At 38.0% G+C, this 21,835-nt stretch overlaps 1 protein-coding gene across 7 annotated transcripts in view; it reads right to left on the bottom strand.

Moving 5' to 3' along the window:
- CERKL (ceramide kinase like) overlaps positions 1 to 21,835 on the bottom strand; it is a 61,472-nt gene that overhangs the window by 21,246 nt on the left and 18,391 nt on the right. For 6 of the 7 annotated variants that reach the window (XR_010306411.1, XM_064161736.1, XM_064161751.1 and 3 more), the window contains exons 2-3: positions 14,843 to 15,085; positions 5,859 to 5,990 (exon numbers count right to left, since the gene is read on the bottom strand). Coding sequence is in view for 6 of the 7 variants with exons in the window: in XM_064161736.1 (XP_064017806.1) it covers positions 5,859 to 5,990; positions 14,843 to 15,085 (375 nt within the window). In the remaining variant the exon portion in view is untranslated. The remainder of the gene's footprint in view (positions 1 to 5,858; positions 5,991 to 14,842; positions 15,086 to 21,835) is intronic. The other variant, XM_064161768.1, reaches the window with a different exon arrangement.

The following is a 21,835-nucleotide window of genomic DNA, read 5'->3' as shown; positions in this document are numbered from 1 at the left end:
TTGAGACTGTGTCCCCTTGTTCTATTGCTGGTTGCCTGGCAGAAGAGACCAACCCCCACCTGGCTACAATAGTCAGATTATTGATGGTATCCCTGTAGATGATTCTCATGCAACTGAATCTGCTAATTAAACTAAATTAATCTTTGTATATATAGTTTTGGGGGCGGGTTTTTGGGAAAATAAAATAACTATTTTTGTATAAATTCCCGACTCAGCCACACATTAATTCCTGCCTCCACAACAGTGAGGTTAGAGAGTGAGATGCAGCTCAGCCAGCAGCCCAAGCTAGAGTGGTGCCGAGTGTGTTATCTATGTTTTGACTTATGTTTTTATACATCTCAGCAAGCCTACGAGGGAAGTAGACATCACTCTTGTTTTGATTTCACAGCCTATGATCTAGTCCTTCTCATCAAAACATTCTAGCCTGTTTCAAACTAGCACAAGTATTTAACTTCAAAACCTCCCAAACAATATTAGCACAGTTCTAGTGCTTGGTACTGTGGAAATTCTTAATTAAAACCTAGTTATTTTCACAGTATCACACAGTATTATCAGGGTTGGAAGAGACCTCACAGATCATCAAGTCCAACCCTTTACCACAGAGCTCAAGGCTAGACCATGGCACCAAGTGCCACGTCCAATCTTGCCTTGAACAGCTCCAGGGACGGTGACTCCACCACCTCCCTGGGCAGCCCATTCCAGTGTCCAATGACTCTCTCAGTGAAGAACTTTCTCCTCACCTTAAGCCTAAATTTCCCCTGGCGTAGCCTGAGGCTGTGTCCTCTCGTTCTGGTGCTGGCCACCTGAGAGAAGAGAGCAACCTCCTCCTGGCCACAACCTCCCTTCAGGTAGTTGTAGACAGCAATAAGATCACCCCTGAGCCTCCTCTTCTCCAGGCTAAACAATCCCAGCTCCCTCAGCCTCTCCTCCCTGCTCCTGCTGATCACACCATTATTTTGATTATATCAAAGGCATTTTGCTTACCACTGTAACAGCTTTCAGGAATTACCTATAGAATTTATTTGTAGGACCTCTTCTGGAAGATCAAAACACAATATTTAAGCTATTGTACTCAGTTTTGCTTTTATGCATGGGAACTTAATCATTATCTGTAGACTGTGGGAAAAAAGTGACCAATAAAACTGCACAGCATGTGAAGATGCAAAAAGGTTTGAATATCTTACTATGTTGTAACTGTGAAAGAAGCTCTTGCCATGAAAACAGAGAGTTGGTTACTAGGTTACATGCCTTTTTAAATGAACATGGTGACATTTAGAGAGTTATCAGGGTAGTCTAATTAAAATGGCACAGCAAATAAGATTTGATTTTCTTAAAAAGAAAACATGCTCAGTGGTTTCCTAAAGTGTGTAAGCTGTATTTATTATCACAAAATTAATTCACTCAAAAGAAGGGCATGAAAATAGAGAACTCGTGTCTGCAGAGAAATCAATAAAGGCAGTGAAACTGACTAGTGTTAGCCAGCTTGACAGGGACTGCCATCCTCTTTGCATCTAACAGCTTACATCTGGAAATTATACAGAAGGACTGCTATAAGGCTGAACATTGGCAATAATTCCAAGCAATATATTAATTTGATGAGAGAATGACAGAGGTATGCAGCACCTATTTTGAAAAACGGTGACAAAAAAGGTAATAGAAAAAAAAAGAGGAGAGACTGAGGGAGCTGGGGTTGTTTAGTCTGGAGAAGAGGAGGCTCAGGGGTGACCTCATTGCTGTCTACAACTACCTGAAGGGAGGAAGAGACCTCCAAGATCATTCAGTCCAGCCTATCACCCAGCCTTATGCAGTCAACTAGACCATGGCACTAAGTGCCTCAGCCAGGCTTTTCTTGAACACCTCCAGGGACAGTGACTCCACCACCTCCCTGGGCAGCCCATTCCAATGCCAATCACTCTCTCTGGCAACAACTTCCTCCTAACATCCAGCCTAGACCTTCCCTGCCACAACTTGAGACTGTGTCCCCTTGTTCTGTTGCTGATTGCCTGGCAGAAGAGACCAACTCCCAGCTGGCTACAGCCTCCCTTCAGGTAGTTGTAGACAGCAATGAGATCACTCCTATTCCACGTAACAAAAATTACCCAAAACCCAACTAGTTTGAAGCTAGCTAAATTGTTTTGGTGAGAAGACTTAAATTACAGGCTGTGAAAAGGAAACAATGGTGACATCTATTTCACTCATAGGCTTGCTGAGATGTATAAGAACAAGAACACAAACACAGATAACAGCGTCACTCTCTGTCTGGACTTTAGGATGAACTTCCCTCTCTAACCTAACCTGCCATCTGCGTGACTAATCCATCTGCTTCCTAACCTCCCTGGCTGTCCTTCCAAACTACCTTGTGCATAAGGCAAAGCCTTGGGTAAGGGAGAGGGATGGGAGGAAGGTGGAAGGGTGGTTGTGAGCCCCTCCTGGGGACTCTGGTTTCTGGGAGGGTTGTTGTGTTTCTATGTTGCTTTTTAACTTGTATATTTCTGTATATATTCTAAATATCTACTTGCATATAGTGCTAAGATGCAAATGTAAAGCTTCATTCAATTTCCAGAGCTGCTGAGTCTAGTCTGGGTGATTTTACAAAGTGTCTGGTGGGGGCAGGTAACACCCAAACCATCACACCAGCAAAACACAATCCACTTTCTGAGATCTTTGGTTAATTCCATTTAAATTAATGCAGCTGTAGTACACAAAGCAATCTGGGAGGAAAAATATCCAAACCCAAACCCAACCAAACAAAAACACCCACCAAATTCTAAGCTAATTGGAGAAAGCAGATGATATTCAAGAAATAATTTACATACGTGCCCTTTGACTCAATACATCCCTGAGTGAAAATACCTCCATTCTAACCTTCCAAATAATGAAAAAGAAAGTTTATTCCAACAGAAGTTACAATGAAGAATGAGATCTGGCAAGTTTGGTCACATAGGAAGCCACAGCTAGCTATCAAAATATGAGATTGGATGAGGAGAGTTCTGTCTTTCAGCAATCCATTGTCAAAGTTTCTTGTGTGGTTGGGGTTTTTTGGCTACCTGCAAGTCTGGTATTGTGGCTGCACTCAAAAGTCACTTCAGATGTTCAAATTTCCTTTTAAGATTTTTGTGGGCAATGAATTTTAAGCTGTGTACGTGAAAAGGCTAAAAGTAAACTATCTTCAGGGTATAAATTGTATAAAAGCCTTCAGGTTCTACCACCTTAAAGACCTTTTCCACACTACTATGTATGTAAATACTGGTAACATTTCAATAACACAGTAACAGCAAAATGTACGCTGCTACTTCACAAAATCCAAAACAATTATGGGAGGAAAAAACTCAGACGTTCTATTTATTTGAAATGAGACAGTTTTAACAGAACATGAGATCAATGGGCAGGACTTTCACTCCTCATTCACCAGCATCACTCTATTATTATTATTATTATTATTATTATTATTATTATTATTATTATTATTATTATTATTATTATTGTTTCTGGTTTTGAATGCCTACTTAATTGTTCCCTTCTCTGTTGGCATCTAAAACTGCAATGTAGTTTTGTTGTTCTGCCTGTAGGAGGAGTGTTAGGCAGTTAATAAGCACAACAGTATTTGAACACTGCCAAAATAACCTTATTGTAAGCTAAACCCATTAAGTTTCTTTTCAAACTTTAAAAGAAAAAACAATATAAAAATTCAAACTAAGTTGTTTATCCAATTAGGAAGTTTTTAAAGCCGCTACAAATTCTATTCATACTTTACATCAAATTCTAACAATTAATCTTTAAAACAAACCAAAACCAAACTATTGACACAGATTTTTTAGGTCAGCTTCAGGACTTCAGGTCACATCACACAGCTAAAACTGTAATCCTACACATATTAATGATAATGCTGTATTTAACAGATTTTAACAAGGTTATGCTCACAGCAAAGATTAAAAACTAGTCAGCAGTAAAGAATGAAAAAGGTACTTTCAATTAAAGGGTTGTCTAAAGTAACAACTAATTTAACAATATTACAGTCAGGTTTCCATGACATTAAAAAAAACCAAACTAAACAAGCCACAAAACCAAAAAAACCCCACCCAACTCTGCCCAAATGATGCTTACTTCAATTTGTAAGAAGACAGCCTTATTGTTAATCTGTTTATACTAGTGCCTGCCTTGTGGGTCAAAAAATATGCCTCTGGGAATCAAATCTTAAACAAAACTGCAAGCATTCACAGTATCACCAAGGTTGGAAGAGACCTCATAGATCATTAAGTCCAACCCCTTACCACAGAGCTCAAGGCTAGACCATGGCAACTTCCTCTATCAGTTAGGGGAAGTTAAGAAAAATATCACTACAGAATTCTAATAATCTTTTCATACTTATGCATCTTTAATCTTCAATTGATTTTATCTTGAGTTGTGGCCTAAATAATTAAAAAATAGATGCAGGTACTAAAATTAGCAAACATTCGTTGAGTCATTTTATCCTCACGCCTAAATCAGACTTGCTCAGAATGATTTTTGGCCTGCAAAAGCCAAACTAGTCATGATTACACATGCTGAAGGGACAACTTTAGGCTGAGCACTCTGTTTTATAATTTAAGCTGGAACTGATTATTTTCCAAGCCAATTAAGACGTAGGAAAAATAATTTTTGGTGTTAAAAGTTCTTGCAGCAGAGTTTACATTTCACATGGATATGAAATGCATAATAATAAAAAAAAACCCAGTATACTAAAGGACTTTGTAATACTATGGATAAAATATATACATATACACAAAATATGTATATATTTTATCCATAGTATTACAAAGTCCTTTAATATACTGTTAATTTTATATATCTAAATATATATGTGTATATATATATTAATTATAATATTTATATACAATTATAATATAAATAAAGGTATATTTATATATTTACATGTTATTATTTATATGCAAAAAACACAATATGAATGAATAAATATATGTTTATATGTAATATATATTTATTTATATACTGTACTCTATATATAAAATATTTTTAATATATATATTTCCCATTTTATATATGTGTAAAATGAGAAATATGATTTCTCTGTTAACTTGAGGGTGGTTTTAAGGCCAAATTTGATGCAGTACAATTTCAATCTCTTCACATAAGGGGACAGAAGTAACGATGAGGTCATTAATATTTTACTTTCTAAAGAAAATTCATTGTTTCCCTGATCAATTTCTTATTTAAAGAAATCAATCAAATGAAACAGCCAAAGGATACATTCAAGACATGAAGTAGAACTTGGGCAGAAATTAATGCCTTAAATCCAAACCTGCTACCAGGAACTCATTGTTTTGCAGAAGGCAGCATCACTACAACATTAAACTGGCACCTTCACGTTCTCTAGGCACCAAGTCATGCCCATGTGCCTTGTGAGAACTGTCCTCGTCATCATAGAACTTAATCACTTAGGCTTCCAGGTCATCCCTGAAACTGAGTCAGACTCTGAAATAATGTGTCCTCTGGATAAGCCACTTACATTATGTCATCAGGCCTATATATGTTGTCATAAGTAACATTTAAGGCATGTGTTTGTCAGAATGCAGGAACAAGTCTGATCTCCCATATATGAGACTGTCAGATGTGTAATGCTTGTTTTGTTTTAAAGAATAAAATTATAAACATATATGTAACTATTGATATCTACAGGGGAAAATAATGAATAACAAAAGTATACCTTTTTTGACAAAATAAAAACATACTGCATTCACTACAGTTTCAAATGCACTCCTTGGCAGCAAAGCCAACACGGATTAGCACTAAATTCAAAGTGTCTTGCATGCTTAAGTAATAGTTTCACAAAGGATTAAACTGTTTTTGAAGCAACTTACTGGTGACATCAGTTTTAATGCCAGCAAGCTTAAAAAGAGGTGAAACTTGTTCATAATAAATATGAGTGGCTTCTCTTTTGTGACTCCTTGGATTAACAAACACCTTTAAGGATTTGGGTCTATTTTGAAAGCCTAAAAAGAAAACACAAAACACAGAAGATTACAAACACAAAACATAGAAGGTTACACACAGCACAGCCATTTTTACAGCCTAAGTGAATTTTCAGTATTAGAACCATTAAAATACTTTAACAGAATAGCCTCAAAAAAGAAAACAACAACCAATTTAATTTCTTCTTGGATCACTTTTGTGTGTAGAGCTAATAAACAGTAGAAATTAACAACAGACCAACCAAAACATTGTAGAAGGCAGAGGGTAAAAAGTGTCTAAATGTGGTAACTTAGTTCAATCCTGATACAAGAGCAGGGTGAATCATAGAATCAACCAGGTTGGAAGCAACCTCCAAGATCATCCAGCCCAACATGTGGAGAACCTAAGGCTGAGCAACAAAATGACACTTAAAACAAACAAAAAAAATCCAAACATATCCTTTTTTAAATGCAACATAAAACACTTCCAGCAGACCTACACCACCAACAAAAGAGCTGATACTACAACAATACTTTTGCAACAGTGCAAAGTTAAACCTAGGTCCCTAATATAGTGAACTCTGAACAAACAACATGGAGAAATACTGCTATACAAACTTGCACATTCATCTTATGAAGTAATGTTATTATTTGGAATATGGAATTATGTTGAACAGTAAATAATTTGTAACTTGCTTTTTGACTTTTCATCTGCCACCTCTGAAAGCATCATGATTCAGTGAGGTTGATTTGCTGCAAAAAGCAAGCTGGTGGCATGCAATACTTCTGCTCCTTTGGTAGCTATTGAAAATACAGGATTTGAACAATTTGGTACTCAATTGATTCATTTGTAACTTCTATGTTTTATTTAAGTATCAGGTTAGCATGTCACTTTCGTAGGCAAATGAAAGCTAGAATAGCTAGCAAGCACACTGCTTTCAATAGTCAAGAACATTGGTAGGAGGCCACAACTGCTAAAGAAACCAAGGGTGAAAGCATGAGTTCCTGACCCTTATAGGGTATTACTTCAATTTCTACAGGCTCATGTGTCTCCAGAGTGTCAGCTGGGACTTCTTTAAGCTCTTCCCACTTATTCTGCCTTCCAAAACTGAAAAGGAACTTATTCATGCTTATAAATATCTAAAGGGCTAATGTCAAGAGGATGGGGTCAGACTCTTTTCAGCGGTGTCCAGTGGCAGGACAAGAGGCAACAAGCACAAACTGGAACACAGAAAGTTCCACCATAATATATGAGGAAAGACTTCTTCACTTTAAGGGTGACAGAGCACTGGAAGAGGCTGCCCAGAGAGGTTATAGAGTCACCTTCTTCTTTGGAGACATTTAGCAGGGGGGTTGGACTAGATGAAGTCCAGAAGTCACTTCCAACATCCACCATTTTGTGGTTCTGTGAAGAATTCATCAGAGAAATTATAGCTAAATACTGTTTTGGCATCAAAGGGGAACATATTCCTTAAAACCAAAACATAACAATTACAAAAACTCCATAGATTTTTTTTTCATTTATTTAAATACATCAAAGAACCTGGAAGTTAAAACTAGAACTGTATCTAGTTTATCTTAAGATATTCCTTAAAGACACTGAAGGAAATGATTGGCTCAGCTTGCTGCTCTAAGGTGAAAGCACACATAAGAAACAAGATTTCTAATTATATTTATGGCAAAATGTTAGATGCAGTGCCATGACACTGCACAGCAAATTAGCCCTAATGCCTGATGAATCCTGGATGCCTTCAGTAACAAGTCTCAGTACATATAATAAAAATATCTCCTTCAAAAAGGAGGTTAAAAAAAGGTATGGAACTTTGTGAGAACAGCAGATGTGCTGGAGGGCAGAGCTGCCATTTACAAGGTACTCAATTACCTACAAGAACAGATAAAAGCCTCAAGGTGTTCAATAAAGATCAGCATGTAATCCAGCACCTGGCTCAGTAAAACCCTAGCAGTATAGAGTGGGGACTGACAAAACTGTGCAGCTCCTCTATAGAGAACATGGAAAGATCTTCATGGACAAGGAGTTGAACATCAGCAAACATATCACTGATGCCATGAAAGCCAAGTGCTCACTGAGTCGCAGTAACAAGGAAAAATCAACAGCTCGAGGGATATCATAATGCCCTTGTATGTAAAACCTTTCAAACCTAAATATCAAAAATTACATCCACTTTTAGGGACTTCTAGGGACAAGATGGTGCCGCAGCCAGTCACTAGTGGTGTTCCCCAAGGATCGGTGCTGGGCCCAGTCCTGTTCAATATCTTTATTGATGATCTGGATGAGGGGATTGAGTCCAGCATCAGTAAGTTTGCAGAGGACACCAAGCTAGGAGCAGGTGTTGATCTGTTGGAAGGTAGGAGAGCCCTGCAGAGGGACCTGGACAGGCTGGATGGGTGGGCAGAGGCCAATGGGATGAGATTTAACAAGGCCAAGTGCAGGGTTCTGCACTTTGGCCACAACAACCCCAAGCAGCGCTACAGGCAGGGGACAGAGTGGCTGGAGAGCAGCCAGGAGGAAAGGGACCTGGGGATACTGATAGATAGTAGCTGAACATGAGGCAGCAGTGTGCCCAGGTGGCCAAGAGAGCCAATGGCATCCTGGCCTGCATCAGGAACAGTGTGGCCAGTAGGATGAGGGAGGTTATTCTTCCCCAGTACTCAGCACTGGTCAGGCCACACCTTGAGTTCTGTGTCCAGTTCTGGGCCCCTCAATTCCAGAGAGATGTTGAGGTGCTGGAACATGTCCAGAGAAGGGCAACAAGGCTGATGAGGGGCCTGGAACACAAACCCTATGAGGAGAGGCTGAGGGAGCTGGGCCTGTTTAGCCTGGAGAAGAGGAGGCTCAGGGGGGACCTCATTGCTGTCTACAACTACCTGAAGGGAGGCTGTAGCCAGGTGGGGGTTGGCCTCTTCTGCCAGGCAACCAGCAATAGAACAAGGGGACACAGTCTCAAATTGTGCGGGGGAGGTCTAGGCTGGATGTTAGGAGGAAGTTGCTGCCAGAGTGATTGGCATTGGAATGGGCTGCCCAGGGAGGTGGTGGAGGCACCGTCCCTGGGGGTCTTCAAGAAAAGACTGGATGAGGCACTTAGTGCCATGGTCTAGTTGATTGGTTAGGGCTGGGTGCTAGATTGGACTGGATGATCTTGGAGGTCTCTTCCAACCTGGTTGATTCTATGATTCTAAGACTGATAAAGCAGAGAGAGTCCCAGAGAGAACAGTGAATGTAAAGCAAGACTGGAATGGACCACATAGAAGAGGCAGAGGCTCCTTTTATGGCCTCATGAAAGCCAGTCTCATAGAGCTAACTTTGTACAGCCTTGAGAAAAGAATCTACCTACTCCAAGCAGGAAGTTGGAACTTATTATCTCCATAGGTTCACTTCCACCTAAACTATTCTTGATTCTATGGAAACAGAAACAAGCACCACAGGTATGTCCTGTAGTGCAATATCCAATCATAGGAAATACACCACAAACAAGGAAGACAGCATGAAAAATCCCTAACATTATTACAACACACAAACTATCATCATGAACCACACTATAATAATCATTATTCAAGACACTTAATGAAAATCTGATGTTATTGTTACAGTCTCTAACAGGTCATAAAAATATAAGGCTAGAGAAATAATTTCTGTGACTTGATATGTTGCATAAAGAATCAACAGAAATTAAACTGACAACTACAAGACTAAAGACTCTTGATTTAAAGGAAAAAAGGTTTGGCCACATTTATGAATGTGCTGTCATGTTTCCTATCTTCTCTACAGGGACTCCTGAGACCAGCTGGCCCTAGATGCTCAACCTCCACCAACATCCAGAGCCACAAGTATGTAAAAACTGACTACAGTGTCTTTGATTTTTAAGTAAAGTAGGCCTTTAAGTTTTAAATGGAACACAAAATGATGAGGAAAAGAAAAGCACAGAGTTCGTAGAAGTAGAGAAAGGTGATGAAGTGTCATTTATTGTTACTCAACAGTGTCAGTTCTAGAATACTGCTAGGTCACCATTAGGAGAAAACTGAGCAGAAACAAAGCAAACATCTTTCTCTCACTTAACCAGTTTTGAGTTTTGCATGTAAAAATTTAAGGTGACATAAAGGTGTAAAAGAAAGTGCATGCAGGCAAAAGAATACAGATTTTTTCAACTAGTGCTGGGGAAAAAAAGGTAAGAAAATGGTTGAATTTTTATTTGTTTTGGTGTTTTTTTCAACCAAAAATTAATCCGTTATTCTAAACTAGAAATTGTATTTATGATTATCTATAATAGGTTACTGTTGATAGTTAGATCAGAGTAAATACATAAATCTGAGTGAGATTGTCAAAAAAACAAATGAACTCACAGGATAAGAGTGTCAGAATATTCTGTTTATGACTACTTGAATATCAACTTTTTTCAAGAAACAGGTATCACAAATAAAGCATTTGAGCAGAGATGTGGTTTTGTTTGTGACAAGTGATTGCTAACTGACATAAAAGGATGATCATGATATAAATCACTATTTATCATTCCTGGTATGCAAAGCATGTTATAACACATCAAACAACTGAATTTAATGAAAGGATATGCAATAATAGTAAAATACTAAACCTTCTTTAAAACTACTTTAAAATATTTTTGAATCTTTTAATATTCCTTAAGCACCAACTATATGAATTAATCAATGTCATTTACTACAGCCTGCAACTGATTTCAGTCTGTCAGCCTTTTGGTGTTCTGACTGGTATTGTTTTCTGTGGCTGCTCCATTTGAAATGAACCATCAGCCTAAAGCAGGAAGGCCAACTGTTCCTCTAGTACTAACAAATGTGCTAATATGCACTAGTTTAAACTTGATCTATCAAGTGAATCAGTGAACCATGAAGGGTGGTGGGTCAATCAGGGTGTTCTGAAAACAAAGGCTCATAGGGCAGCAGAGACGCTATGCTCAGACATACATCTGTGCTGCTTTCAGTTCTTAGCTTTATGAAAATGAGTTTATGTTACAAAAGTTAAGAGCCTGGAATCATCTCGTTACTGCATACATTTATAAATACTTCATACAGGAATATTATACATGAGGAAAACTAATAACATGAGACAGATTGGTTAATGTAACTATGGAGACACCATGGTTAATATTAACTAATGAAAGTTAATGGTTAACATTAATGGTTTAATTAAAACTTCATGCATGAAGTTTCAGACATTCATATCGAATCCCAGTGTGAGAGATGCTATAGAATAATAGACCCAAAAAAAAAAAAATGTACTTCATGCATTTTTGCTACTTTATCTTTTAACCACATTAGTTTACAGAGTTCTTAAGAAAAACTTTTCCAAATAAGCTTAATAAAAATGTCTTTTCTTTCTAAAAAATAATAAACTCCAACAAATGGATAAGTACTGATAATGACACATTTTCTCTCATACCTGAGCCGGTCTTAACCCTTTAAAAAAGCAAGCACAGATTGATTTTAAGTTAAACTCCAAATTCTACTGACACAGTATGTGCCCACTCTACATACCCATTAGGCCAGTGCAAAAAGATGCAATGTATAAATGGAAATCACTGAGAGTCAGGTGTTCAACAGGTCTGCTGTGAGATCAAAAGCATGTTAAAGTCTGTCATTTGAGGCTTTTCAAGAGGCAGTCCAAAAGCAAGCCTCTGTAGATGCATGTCTTAAGAGGGCAGTGGCCATACTGCATCAGTTTAACAAATACATGATTTACAGAAGATGGCTTTTCCTGAACACCTTATCACTGAGGGAGCTGGCATGCATTTGAACAGCAGCAATGTTACATGGAAAAATAAGAGTTTGTTTAAAAGTGGGAAGACAATACAGATGTTTTGTTACTGTCACACTCACATAAACAGCCATAATAGCAGCCACTGTAATTAAATGCTAAACAACTGTATCTGTGTGCTCACTTAGATGATGACAGGAGGCTTCACAAAAAAAAAATATAACCTAGTTAGAGTTTAAATTGAAGCATTCTGAACACAGTTTCAACTCAACGGAGGATACTCACTACGAAGAGAGCGAGAATGAACAGGAAAAAACATGTGAGCAAACATTCACGTCAGGTGCAAACCACACAATGGAAGAGAAACTATGTATGTAGCATTTCTAACAAACAAACAACAACAAAACTTCATCAGATTTCCAGATTTTAGATTGCATTATCACTGTATTTTATATGCATTAAAAAAAAAAAAATCTAAAAACTTGTCAAATGGTTAAGACAAACAAATGGAATTGGCATTTCTTTTCAAAAGACACACCTTTTACTGATACACAGCCATTCTGACAAATGAAAGCACATTTACTGACAAGATAGACCCAAATAGATATGCAGCCTGCTGTTGTAAATCACCTGCTTTTAATTTGCTCCGGCCTAGGAGCAATAAAATAAACCTTCAAGTAAATAATGCAGAGGTTAATGAACATACACTCTGTGATCATATTGATTAGGAAAAACAGAAGCATGTACACTTGCATTTTGAGTGCTTTAACTGCAGCTGATAAAAAACCCAGAGCCAATGTGAGTTCATTTTCAAAAATGTCACTGAGCACTATTATTGAAAGGAGTAGGAAAACTCACTGTATCAAGCAGGGATGTACCCATGCACCTTCTGAGATTTCACTTACTGAGGCACCAAGAGAACTTATCTGCATTTTATACTTTTAGTCCATTCTTGAATCCCACTGGGAGCTTCCTACCAAAGTTTAGTACATTTTAAATAGGAAGACTTTTCTGAATCCTGTCATTACTGTAACATCACTGTCTCCACTGCACTGAATGTGGAAATGCTGCTGCTTGTGATTTTCTGGATAAAAAGGCAGTTTGAATAGCTACTCAGACTTCAAAATCTAACTGTGAAAGCGACTGTTAACTATAATCACAGAACTTAAACCAAGATATACATTGGTAAATTATATTTCGGGGTATTGTGTTTAGCTATTTCCACACACATACCTGAGTCTTAACTGTTACTGAAGTAGAAAGGCAGAAGAAATATGTACTGATTAGAGATCAAAAAAATCTGCACAAGGTCTGAGTTTTTGGAGAAAGCCTGAAGCTGAAGACAGAAGGAGAAACAGCAACACTGAACAGAATGCCATTTTTTTTTTCAGCTTCAGGTGGCTTCCAATTACAAAGCTTTAAAACTGAGACGGCACCTCGAAGTCAAGGCAACCTGGGCAAGGGATACCGCAGCTTTTTTTTCTGTGAACATATGGTATCACTGCTCCTGATGGATGGAGGGTAATCTGGGAACAAAACAGACATTTGCTCCTTATGCAAATGTCCTTGCCTTTATGGGTAGCCTGAGATCTGCAAGAATCTTGGCACTTCCACAGGTTTAGATATTTCAGGATAAAGTTTTTCAAAATAGGGCACGGGGAGAGACATTTTAATAAACATTTAATCAGGAAAATCCCAAGCACACTTTAAGCACACAATGTAAGAATGCAGCGTTAATAACTCATGTCATTTTATTTCCTCTAACATCTGCTTTTTACCAAGTCACTTTACCAGAAGTACTCTATGAATTGCTAATGAAAGCATCATTACAAACACTGCAGACGTGCAAGTTTTGAGTTCTGTGATCTGGGTCGGTATTAACAATTCAGCTGGAATTTTAATAGTCTATTATAAGATGGATTGCTTTTCTTTTGTAATAACCAAACTAATTTTCACTAGTCTGCAAACACAGAGACACATTTTGGAGCTCAATCCAAATGGTTTGTGCTTGCTTTTTGCTGTTTTGTTATTTGTTTTTTTTTAATCACAAGTGTGCTATATTCTATGTCTTTTCAACATTGATAGTATTATATTACAGTAAAAGGCTTTGCTTTGTTGAGGGTTTTTTTTGTTGTTGTTGTTTTGGGGTTTTTTTTCCCTAGATGATGAATGCCTTTTTCTTGAATTTCATACAGTTTCCATGAAAAAAAACCCACAACTATCCTGGGTTAAATCATCCTGAAACTGCCATTAGGCCAGGCAAAAATAGAAAGGTAAAACAAACTTAACCAGGCTTTCTCTGGCTGGAAGTCCCAGCAGCATGGAGGGCCAACAGGAGGCTGCTTTGCTGGCCACTCTGAGGGGCATATGTGGCCCAATGAGGCAGAGGAAGAGGGAATAAAGAGCCCATTTCTGTTATGTTTAGAAAGTGTTACTTTTCAGGCAGTGTAGAAGCAACTATTATATCAAATGGATGGCATTCCTACTGGAAAACATATCACAGAGGATAAAACACACAGAGGAGCAGCCTTCCAACGCAAACCGTGGGAGAAAGGAGCAGCTCACTGCGGTACTGTGTGTGTTTTTTAAACACAAAGAATTGACTCTCATCACTAGATAGCATCAACACATTTTGTATCAAATCATACAGTAAGAATCCTACAGAAACTTAAAAGCACTTCCACCTGTGAATTTATGAAAAGAAAAACCTCTTCTATTGTTCTTTTCAAAAATCTGCAGATCTCAAGCGAGAGCTCCTAAACAGTCTCTGGGAAGTCCCTGAAGATTTCCCAGGAGTTCAACAACCGTAGTACCATCAGATGTGCTGCAATTCCAAGTGAAAGCATCAACAAAATACATTATTTCTTTAAGAAATAGATTTTCCAGGAGACCTTTTGGTCAGAATACAGAAAAATACTTCTTTTCTGTAGCTTTCAAAAAAGAGCAATTTAAAAAAAGTTCACAGATGCATTAGTGAATTATTGTCACTTGCCCAAATTTTACACTTCAGCATATCAAACTTCTGTAGGAAACATTTCTAAGCAACAATATTCATCTCTGTGTGTCTTAATTTCCACATGCAAAGTGTTTTTCTAAGGTCCACTCAACCTCACATCTTTGCAACAGAAAGAAATCTGAAATGACATCTTACCATTCAAAATTTCCTTTAGATGCTTAAACCATGAATGACAATGATCTTCACTTAAGTTATGTAAATGGATGGCACAGTCTGTCAGTTTATTCTCTTCTTTATTCAAGCACTTAAAAATGGTGATACCCAACAACATACCACCTTTTTTTTGCCCCACAAAACGACGACGTTTCAGTTTTACTGAAAATACATCTTTCATTTCAATAATCTCCTCTGGTGCTTGTAAGAGCATACTGGAATCACCTGTAAGGGGGTGGTGGGGAAAAAAAAAGTGTTATTGATAGGATTAGGAGTACTATCTAAAAAAAAAAAATATTGTTATGGCTTCATTTCAAGCCTCAAATGCTAGTCTTACATTGTATTAATTTTATTGTATTGAGGTAGGCACCCAGCTACAAATTACATGATTTCAAAGAGGTTATTTAATCCTTTTTCTGGTATTCAAAAAATAAATAAGCTTGTATGCTCTAAGAACAGTTAACCTTTCTTTTTCTCATCCAAAAAGCAAGTTCTTCATTGTAGTTTCCTAAATCATGGCAATGATAGCAGTTGTATTCTTCTAAATCATACATCACTACATGTGCTATTACCCAAGCTGACTGGATGTTCAATGCATTTTTTCATTCAATAACACTGCTGACTTTTGGCTTTAGACTAGAGACAGATCAGAAAAAAGCAATAATAAAGAATAAACCAAAAGCATGTTACCTATCCATCTTTTGAGTTGTTAATTTTCTCTATAAAACAAGAAATCCAAGTGACAGCTCAAGACCTTCAACCACAGGAGGTGTTTGTGGTAGGGTAGAGTTCTAAACTAAGCTTGTTATCTATCACCTCAGGGCTCTCATACACATGGACACAGTGGCTACAGACTCAATCACTGCAGTGATTTTTTATGATGAAGTCACAATAACAGTGGACAAGGGAAGAGCAACTGATATCATCTACTTGGACCCGAATAAGGCATTTGACTCTGTCCCACACCACATCCTGGTCACCAAACTGGAAAAAACACAGACTTGATGCATGGAGCACTGCTGAATAAGGAATTAGCTGGATGGCTGCACACAGAGAGTGGTGATCAAGGACACAATATCCACCTGGAGACCAGTACCAAATGGCGTCCCTCAGGGGTCAGTGCTGGGACCAGTGCTGTTTAACATCTTTGTCAGTGACATGGACAGAGGAATCAGTGCACTCTCAGCAAGTCTGCAGACAACACCAAGCTGTGTGGCACAGTCAACTTGTTTGAGGGCAGAAATGCCATCCAGAGGGACCTGGCCAGGCTGGAGAGGTGGGCCCAGGCCAACCTCACGAAATTCAACAAGGCCAAGTGTAAGGTCCTGCACCTGGGTCAGAGCAATCCCAAGCACAGATACAGGCTGGGTGGAGAATGGCTGGAGAGCTGCCCTGAGGAAAAGGACCTGGGGGTCTGGGTTGATGAAAAGTTCAACATGAGCCAGCAGTGTGCATGTGCAGCCCAGCACAGAGTTGCTGTCTGGGCTGCATGGAGAGAAGTGTGGCCAGCAAGGTAAGGGAGGGGATTCTCCCCCTTTACTCTGCTCTTGTCAGACCTCACTTGGAGCACAGTTCTGTGTACAGTTCTGAAGCCCCCAACACAAGGAAGGACATGGAACTGTTAGAGTGAGTCCAGAGAAGTGCCACAAAGATGATCAGAGGGCTGGAATACCTCCACTATGAGGACAGGCTTCAAGAGTTGGCGCTATTCAGCCTGAAGAAAAGGCTTGGAGGAGACCTTGTAGTGGCCTTGCCGTATCTGAAAGAGGCCCACAGGAAGGCTGGGGAGGGACTATTTACAAGGTCTTGCAATGACAGGAAGAGGGATAATGGGTTTAAACTGGAAGAGGGGAGATTCAAACTAGATGTTAGGAAAGGGTTCTTTGCAGTGAGGGTGGTGAGACACTGGCACAGGTTGCCCAGGGAAGTTGTGGATGCTTCCTCCCTGGAGGTGTTCAAGGCCAGGTTGGATGAGGCCTTCAGTGACCTGTTCTAGTGGGAGGTGTCCCTGCCTATAGTATGGGGTTGAAACTAGATGATCTTTGAGGTCCCTTCCAACCTAAACTCTTCTATGATTCTATGACAATAGCTCCAAATGCCTTTGGAGATTTATCAACCAAACCACTCTGGTACAAGCTTCTCCTTTTTGTGCTCTCTTGAGCTGTAAAGCACCTGACTGCTCAAAATCAAAGTCCAATACACAGACTGAAATAAAAACTTCATCATTCCTACAGGTGTTAAGATACTCTGAGCACATAAAGCTTCCCTTCCTTTCCTTGTACTCACAGCAGATCCCATAGTCTAGATGAATAAAGATCCTTTTGCAGTCCAAAGCAAGGAAAGCCAGAAACAAAACATCTTTTCTAAATCTAGCAATAACTCACTCAAATACTTTTGCAACAGCAAAAGCCATAAGAGATTCTATTTGATGAGCATCTGCTGCATACTGGGCTGAAGTGCCAAGGAGAAGTTGTAAAACTTCTATTAAATGTCTTCTCAGGAAAGATGCACAGCACTGAGGGTGAGACTTCAAAATAAAGTCTCACCTACTTCATTGCACTGTATCAATCTGAGGGGGCTTCAGAAAGTCCTACTTTTTTCTGAGCAGGAAAAAGAAGCCTGCATCACTTTTCTGTAACAATTTGACACTGGCTGGCATTTCTCAGCATCATTTCTTGAACCACACTAAGCAGTGATCATCTTTCCATCCAGAAGTCGTAGAGGAGTGCACCACAGCAATCCTGACAGATAAAGCTTAAGTCAGTATTACCTCTCCCACCAATTCTCCACCAGCCCATTTTTTCCTGTTCCATACCAAATAACCTGCTGCAGAAAGCATGACCTTTTTCTATTTATCACATATTTTTTCCAGCTCATTGCATTTTTCCACCTCAATTTCTCCATATATCAGTTACTAAGGTGTACAACTGGACTAAAATCATTGCTTTCTTAGCAGGAATACTGTGACAAGTAAAAGTTTGTGTATGCTGAGACAATACACAGGCAATGTCTGTAATGCAGATTTTCAGAAGTGCATGACATATAAACAAGAAGAAATGCACCAAACAAGAGAAAACAAAACTTTAAGTAGTGGAATGACTGCTGCAAAAAGCACTGTCTGTAATATATTGAATGAAACTGAGGAGTGAGGGAGGAAAAATAGTAAGATTCCATTTGAAGTATGATTTTGCATAGACTCAAAAGTCAACTAGATCTTGTACAAGCAACCTTAATATTGATATTATCAAATCCAAGATACTGATTTTTTTCCCCAAACTTGTTATTGCTCTTCTAAAACATTTAGGGCAAAATACTCCCTGTAGACCTTAAATGAAACACTTGAATCACTTATCTAGAACTAGATAGTTTAATACTTTTATTTAAGACTTGGTTTTTAAAAACAGTATTCTGGAAAGCCTATGTTTATCCTTTCCTACAAAGTTTCACTATCAGAGTTACAGAACACTTCGAACTCCAGGATAAAACCTCCACATTTTATGAAAATGGTTGAACCAAGACACATGAAATATAACAACTCTTCTGCACCAACAACCGAGCTGCAGCATTTATTCCCCCCAAACAATAAAGTTATGCTAAATGGTTTTGCTTTTTAAATATTTTAAAGTAAAAAGTATTTTTAATTACCACAAACTTTTAATACCACAAACTTTGTTATGTATGCATATGCATAACAAAAAAATGACAAAGATGAGGTTACTTGTCCCTAAGAAATCAAGTAAAATGAAGGCCTGTTTAAACATGTTGTTCACCCACTAGCTTTCATAGAATGACTTTCAGTCACAAGCCAGGTAAGGTAAGGCTTGCCTTGCCTTCTCATACCACTACAGTCAGCCAGATTTTTATTTACCTTGGGATCCTCCTGTTACTCTGTATTTGCCAAACTTTTGCATAGCTGAGATTGACATTAAAGCTGGTTCTTACTAGGCAGCAAAAATAGTATTTGACTGTCGTTGTACACTTCCAGATGCAGCTTGAAGAAGCATATAAACTGCAAGAATACTCAATTGTACAAAACCATCACACTCAAGTTTTAAACTGTAGGGGAAATATTGAACTAGCTAGTAGGATTTGGACAGCAAACTTTTACTAAAGCTGAAAGGAATCTGTGCAAAAGTCTCCAGGCATAATCTGCAATTTTCATCTTCTATTTTTGCTGAAAATCAGGAAAAAACGCAGTGACATTTAATAAAATAATTCAGATAAGGAAAATTTAAGTTATGAGGTACACATATGAAATGTTTCTCATATGAGACAACAACAAAGTTTACTTTAAGAATGAAGTATATCTCGAATCAGACACTTCAAAAGCCCCATTGGTTCATTAGTATCACATTTGTTATTGCTAGCTGTTTCAGGACATTAACTGTCCTCTCACATTACTTAGGAAGATATTGGGTACCATCTGTTCTTGCAAGAGATTTAAGTATACATCTATTAGATATCATGCTATTTATTTAATTCAGTACCCACTTCCTATTGTTGTATCTTCTGGGAAGAAAAAAAAAAGTCAATTTAATTACAAGGAATAAAGATAATCTCTTCTACCAGGCTGCCTTGTCATCATGAGAGCAGAGAGGGAACCTGTATAAAGTAGGTTACAGGCATTAGGGAAGAGTAAAACTAACAGCACTTAACATTTAACAAAGATCCAACAAAACCAGAATATATGGCACTTTAAAAAAATTTTACTATAAGCCAAGGGCTTGTCTAAATCAATCTCAGCACATCTGTCTGATGTAGAGCGTAAACAGGATTAGAGCTGGATTTATCTGCTTGACGCTAATTGTACTCACAGTTTCTGCACATGTCCACTTTTTTTTTTTCTTTTCTATTTTTTTCCCCAAAATACAGCATGGAAAAAAAAAAAAAAAAAGCCTTCCTGGATATATTAATTTCTAGGAAGTTTTTATGCCCTTGTTTATCCTCTCACTGATTTCAAGCAATGAGACTAGTCCAAGTTTTCCTCCTATTTACGATAGTCTAATCTCTTATTTAAAACAAAAGAAAATTATGTCTAAATATCCCAAACTGAGCTCAAAGGGTGAGGGAGCAATACACTCAAATATGGTTTCATTGTAAACAACCAACCAAATTTTAATTAGTGTGTTAAACTGAGCTTTAAACAAATGGCTTATCTCGTGTTTACAGCCAAATTGATGAAAACATACACAAAGGGAAAAAATAATACTAAAAAAATTGAACAGTTTGTCAAGAGAAGTGTATTATTAAAATATAAACACCAACGATTCAACAACAAAACATTTATTGGACTGTTTTCCTACCATTGAGACCCAAGGTGGTATTTGAGGATTTAATTTCCCTAACACATGCCTGGAATACGTGGGAAATGGTAGAAAATGCACACAAAATGTGGCTGTGTAATTCAAGTACAAGAGCTGAACACCAAAGAAAATGTGCTCCCTTGAGCATAGAGTTCATATGACCTTTGTCAAGACACCTAGACCCACTTAACTACATTTTAGGCTCAAAGTTTACTTCATTAATAGTTAATTGCTATAGCTGAGTGCAGTGTAACATAACAGAAGTTATTAGAAACAAAAATCAAGAATATACTTTAAAAATACAGCCATCAACAGCAGTCATTACACAATTGATTGCAGATCATCCTACACTGTATCAATGTGATTTTCACAACAACCATTCAGGATACGTAATAAATTACAACTGCATTAATATAAAACCAACATGGAAAAAACATTAAATTAATTTTGTTTTGACAATATGTCTGCAACTTTTTGGTTTAGGAATATTTAAAATTAATATACTAATGCCTAGTGCATATAAACCAGCAACTACTAACTTACTAATTACCCAGCCCATTTCCCCCTATACTTTATTCTACAAAACCACAGAAAGCAGAATGCAACTGATTCATGAAGCCTCTACAGTTCTCACTGTAACTTTAAGTAGAACTGGTGCTGACAAATAAAAGGAGTAAGTATGATCATTCTTGCCAAAAGAGTTAAGAATCACCATATAGCTTGCCAGGCTATTTAACAATAACTTAAAGCCTTCAAACACAAGGCAGAAAAGCTCTTTTCAGAACATTTGAATTGTCAAGGTTTGTTTATTACAGAAAGATAGATCATGCAAAACCTTTGGCAAAAGATGTCATGTCTCTTATGCTCTTATGCATGCAGAGAAAGCAAAAAAATCACACTTTTTGCTTGTTGAGAGTAACAAACAGTAAACTGAAAAGGTGGTACAGCAAGGTCCAGCTTGGGGAGGGGCTGGGTTTAATTTGGAGAGAATCTACACTGCTCCAGTTCTTTTAAGTGGTGTTGTATGAGAAGCATAACACAACCAAAGCCCTATTCTAGAAAAATATCTTTGTGTGACTGTGTGTAGTGACCTTCTCAACAACAGCAAGAAGTTCAGAAGATACCACAAAGTACTGAAGAGATGCACCTCATTTTCTCCAGAGCTGGGGAGTAAAAGCAGGATTTAACTCCTAACTTCATTTTTTAATGGCAGCTATACACTTGCAGCAACAGCTGTATTCCTTCAGGGCAGACAATTGAGATTAAAAACATCTGACAGGAATACAACTGATTTTATTCCTCCTCCTCTAGAGAGTCTGAGGGTGAGATGATGTATTTGCCAAGCCAATGCAATACCTTGCCACTAATCTCTCTTCCAACACAGACACCTTCACTCACCTGCCACAGGTGTGTAGTTCAGTCCTTTTCCTTATGTCTAGCACATAGCAAAACCAACCTGAGTCAAATAAAGTCACTAAAGTAACACAGATTATGTACCCTTTTTTTTTTAATGACTTAGTCTCCTGGCATTGTTTAATGTAATTGATTCAACACAAGTCCTACCAAAATAGAGTTGTTTTAAAATTATAAGAAAACACACAGCAGGGAAGAAGGAAGGACCTGGACTGTCTAGTTTCATCAGCAGGATTGCATCATGGTTTGAGCCAATCTG

This window comes from Pogoniulus pusillus, chromosome 2 (assembly GCF_015220805.1).
Source record: "Pogoniulus pusillus isolate bPogPus1 chromosome 2, bPogPus1.pri, whole genome shotgun sequence".
In the NCBI taxonomy this organism is placed as follows: domain Eukaryota; kingdom Metazoa; phylum Chordata; class Aves; order Piciformes; family Lybiidae; genus Pogoniulus; species Pogoniulus pusillus.
The sequence above is the reverse complement of the archived record's forward strand: the minus strand, read 5'-3'. Positions and strand labels throughout refer to the sequence as shown.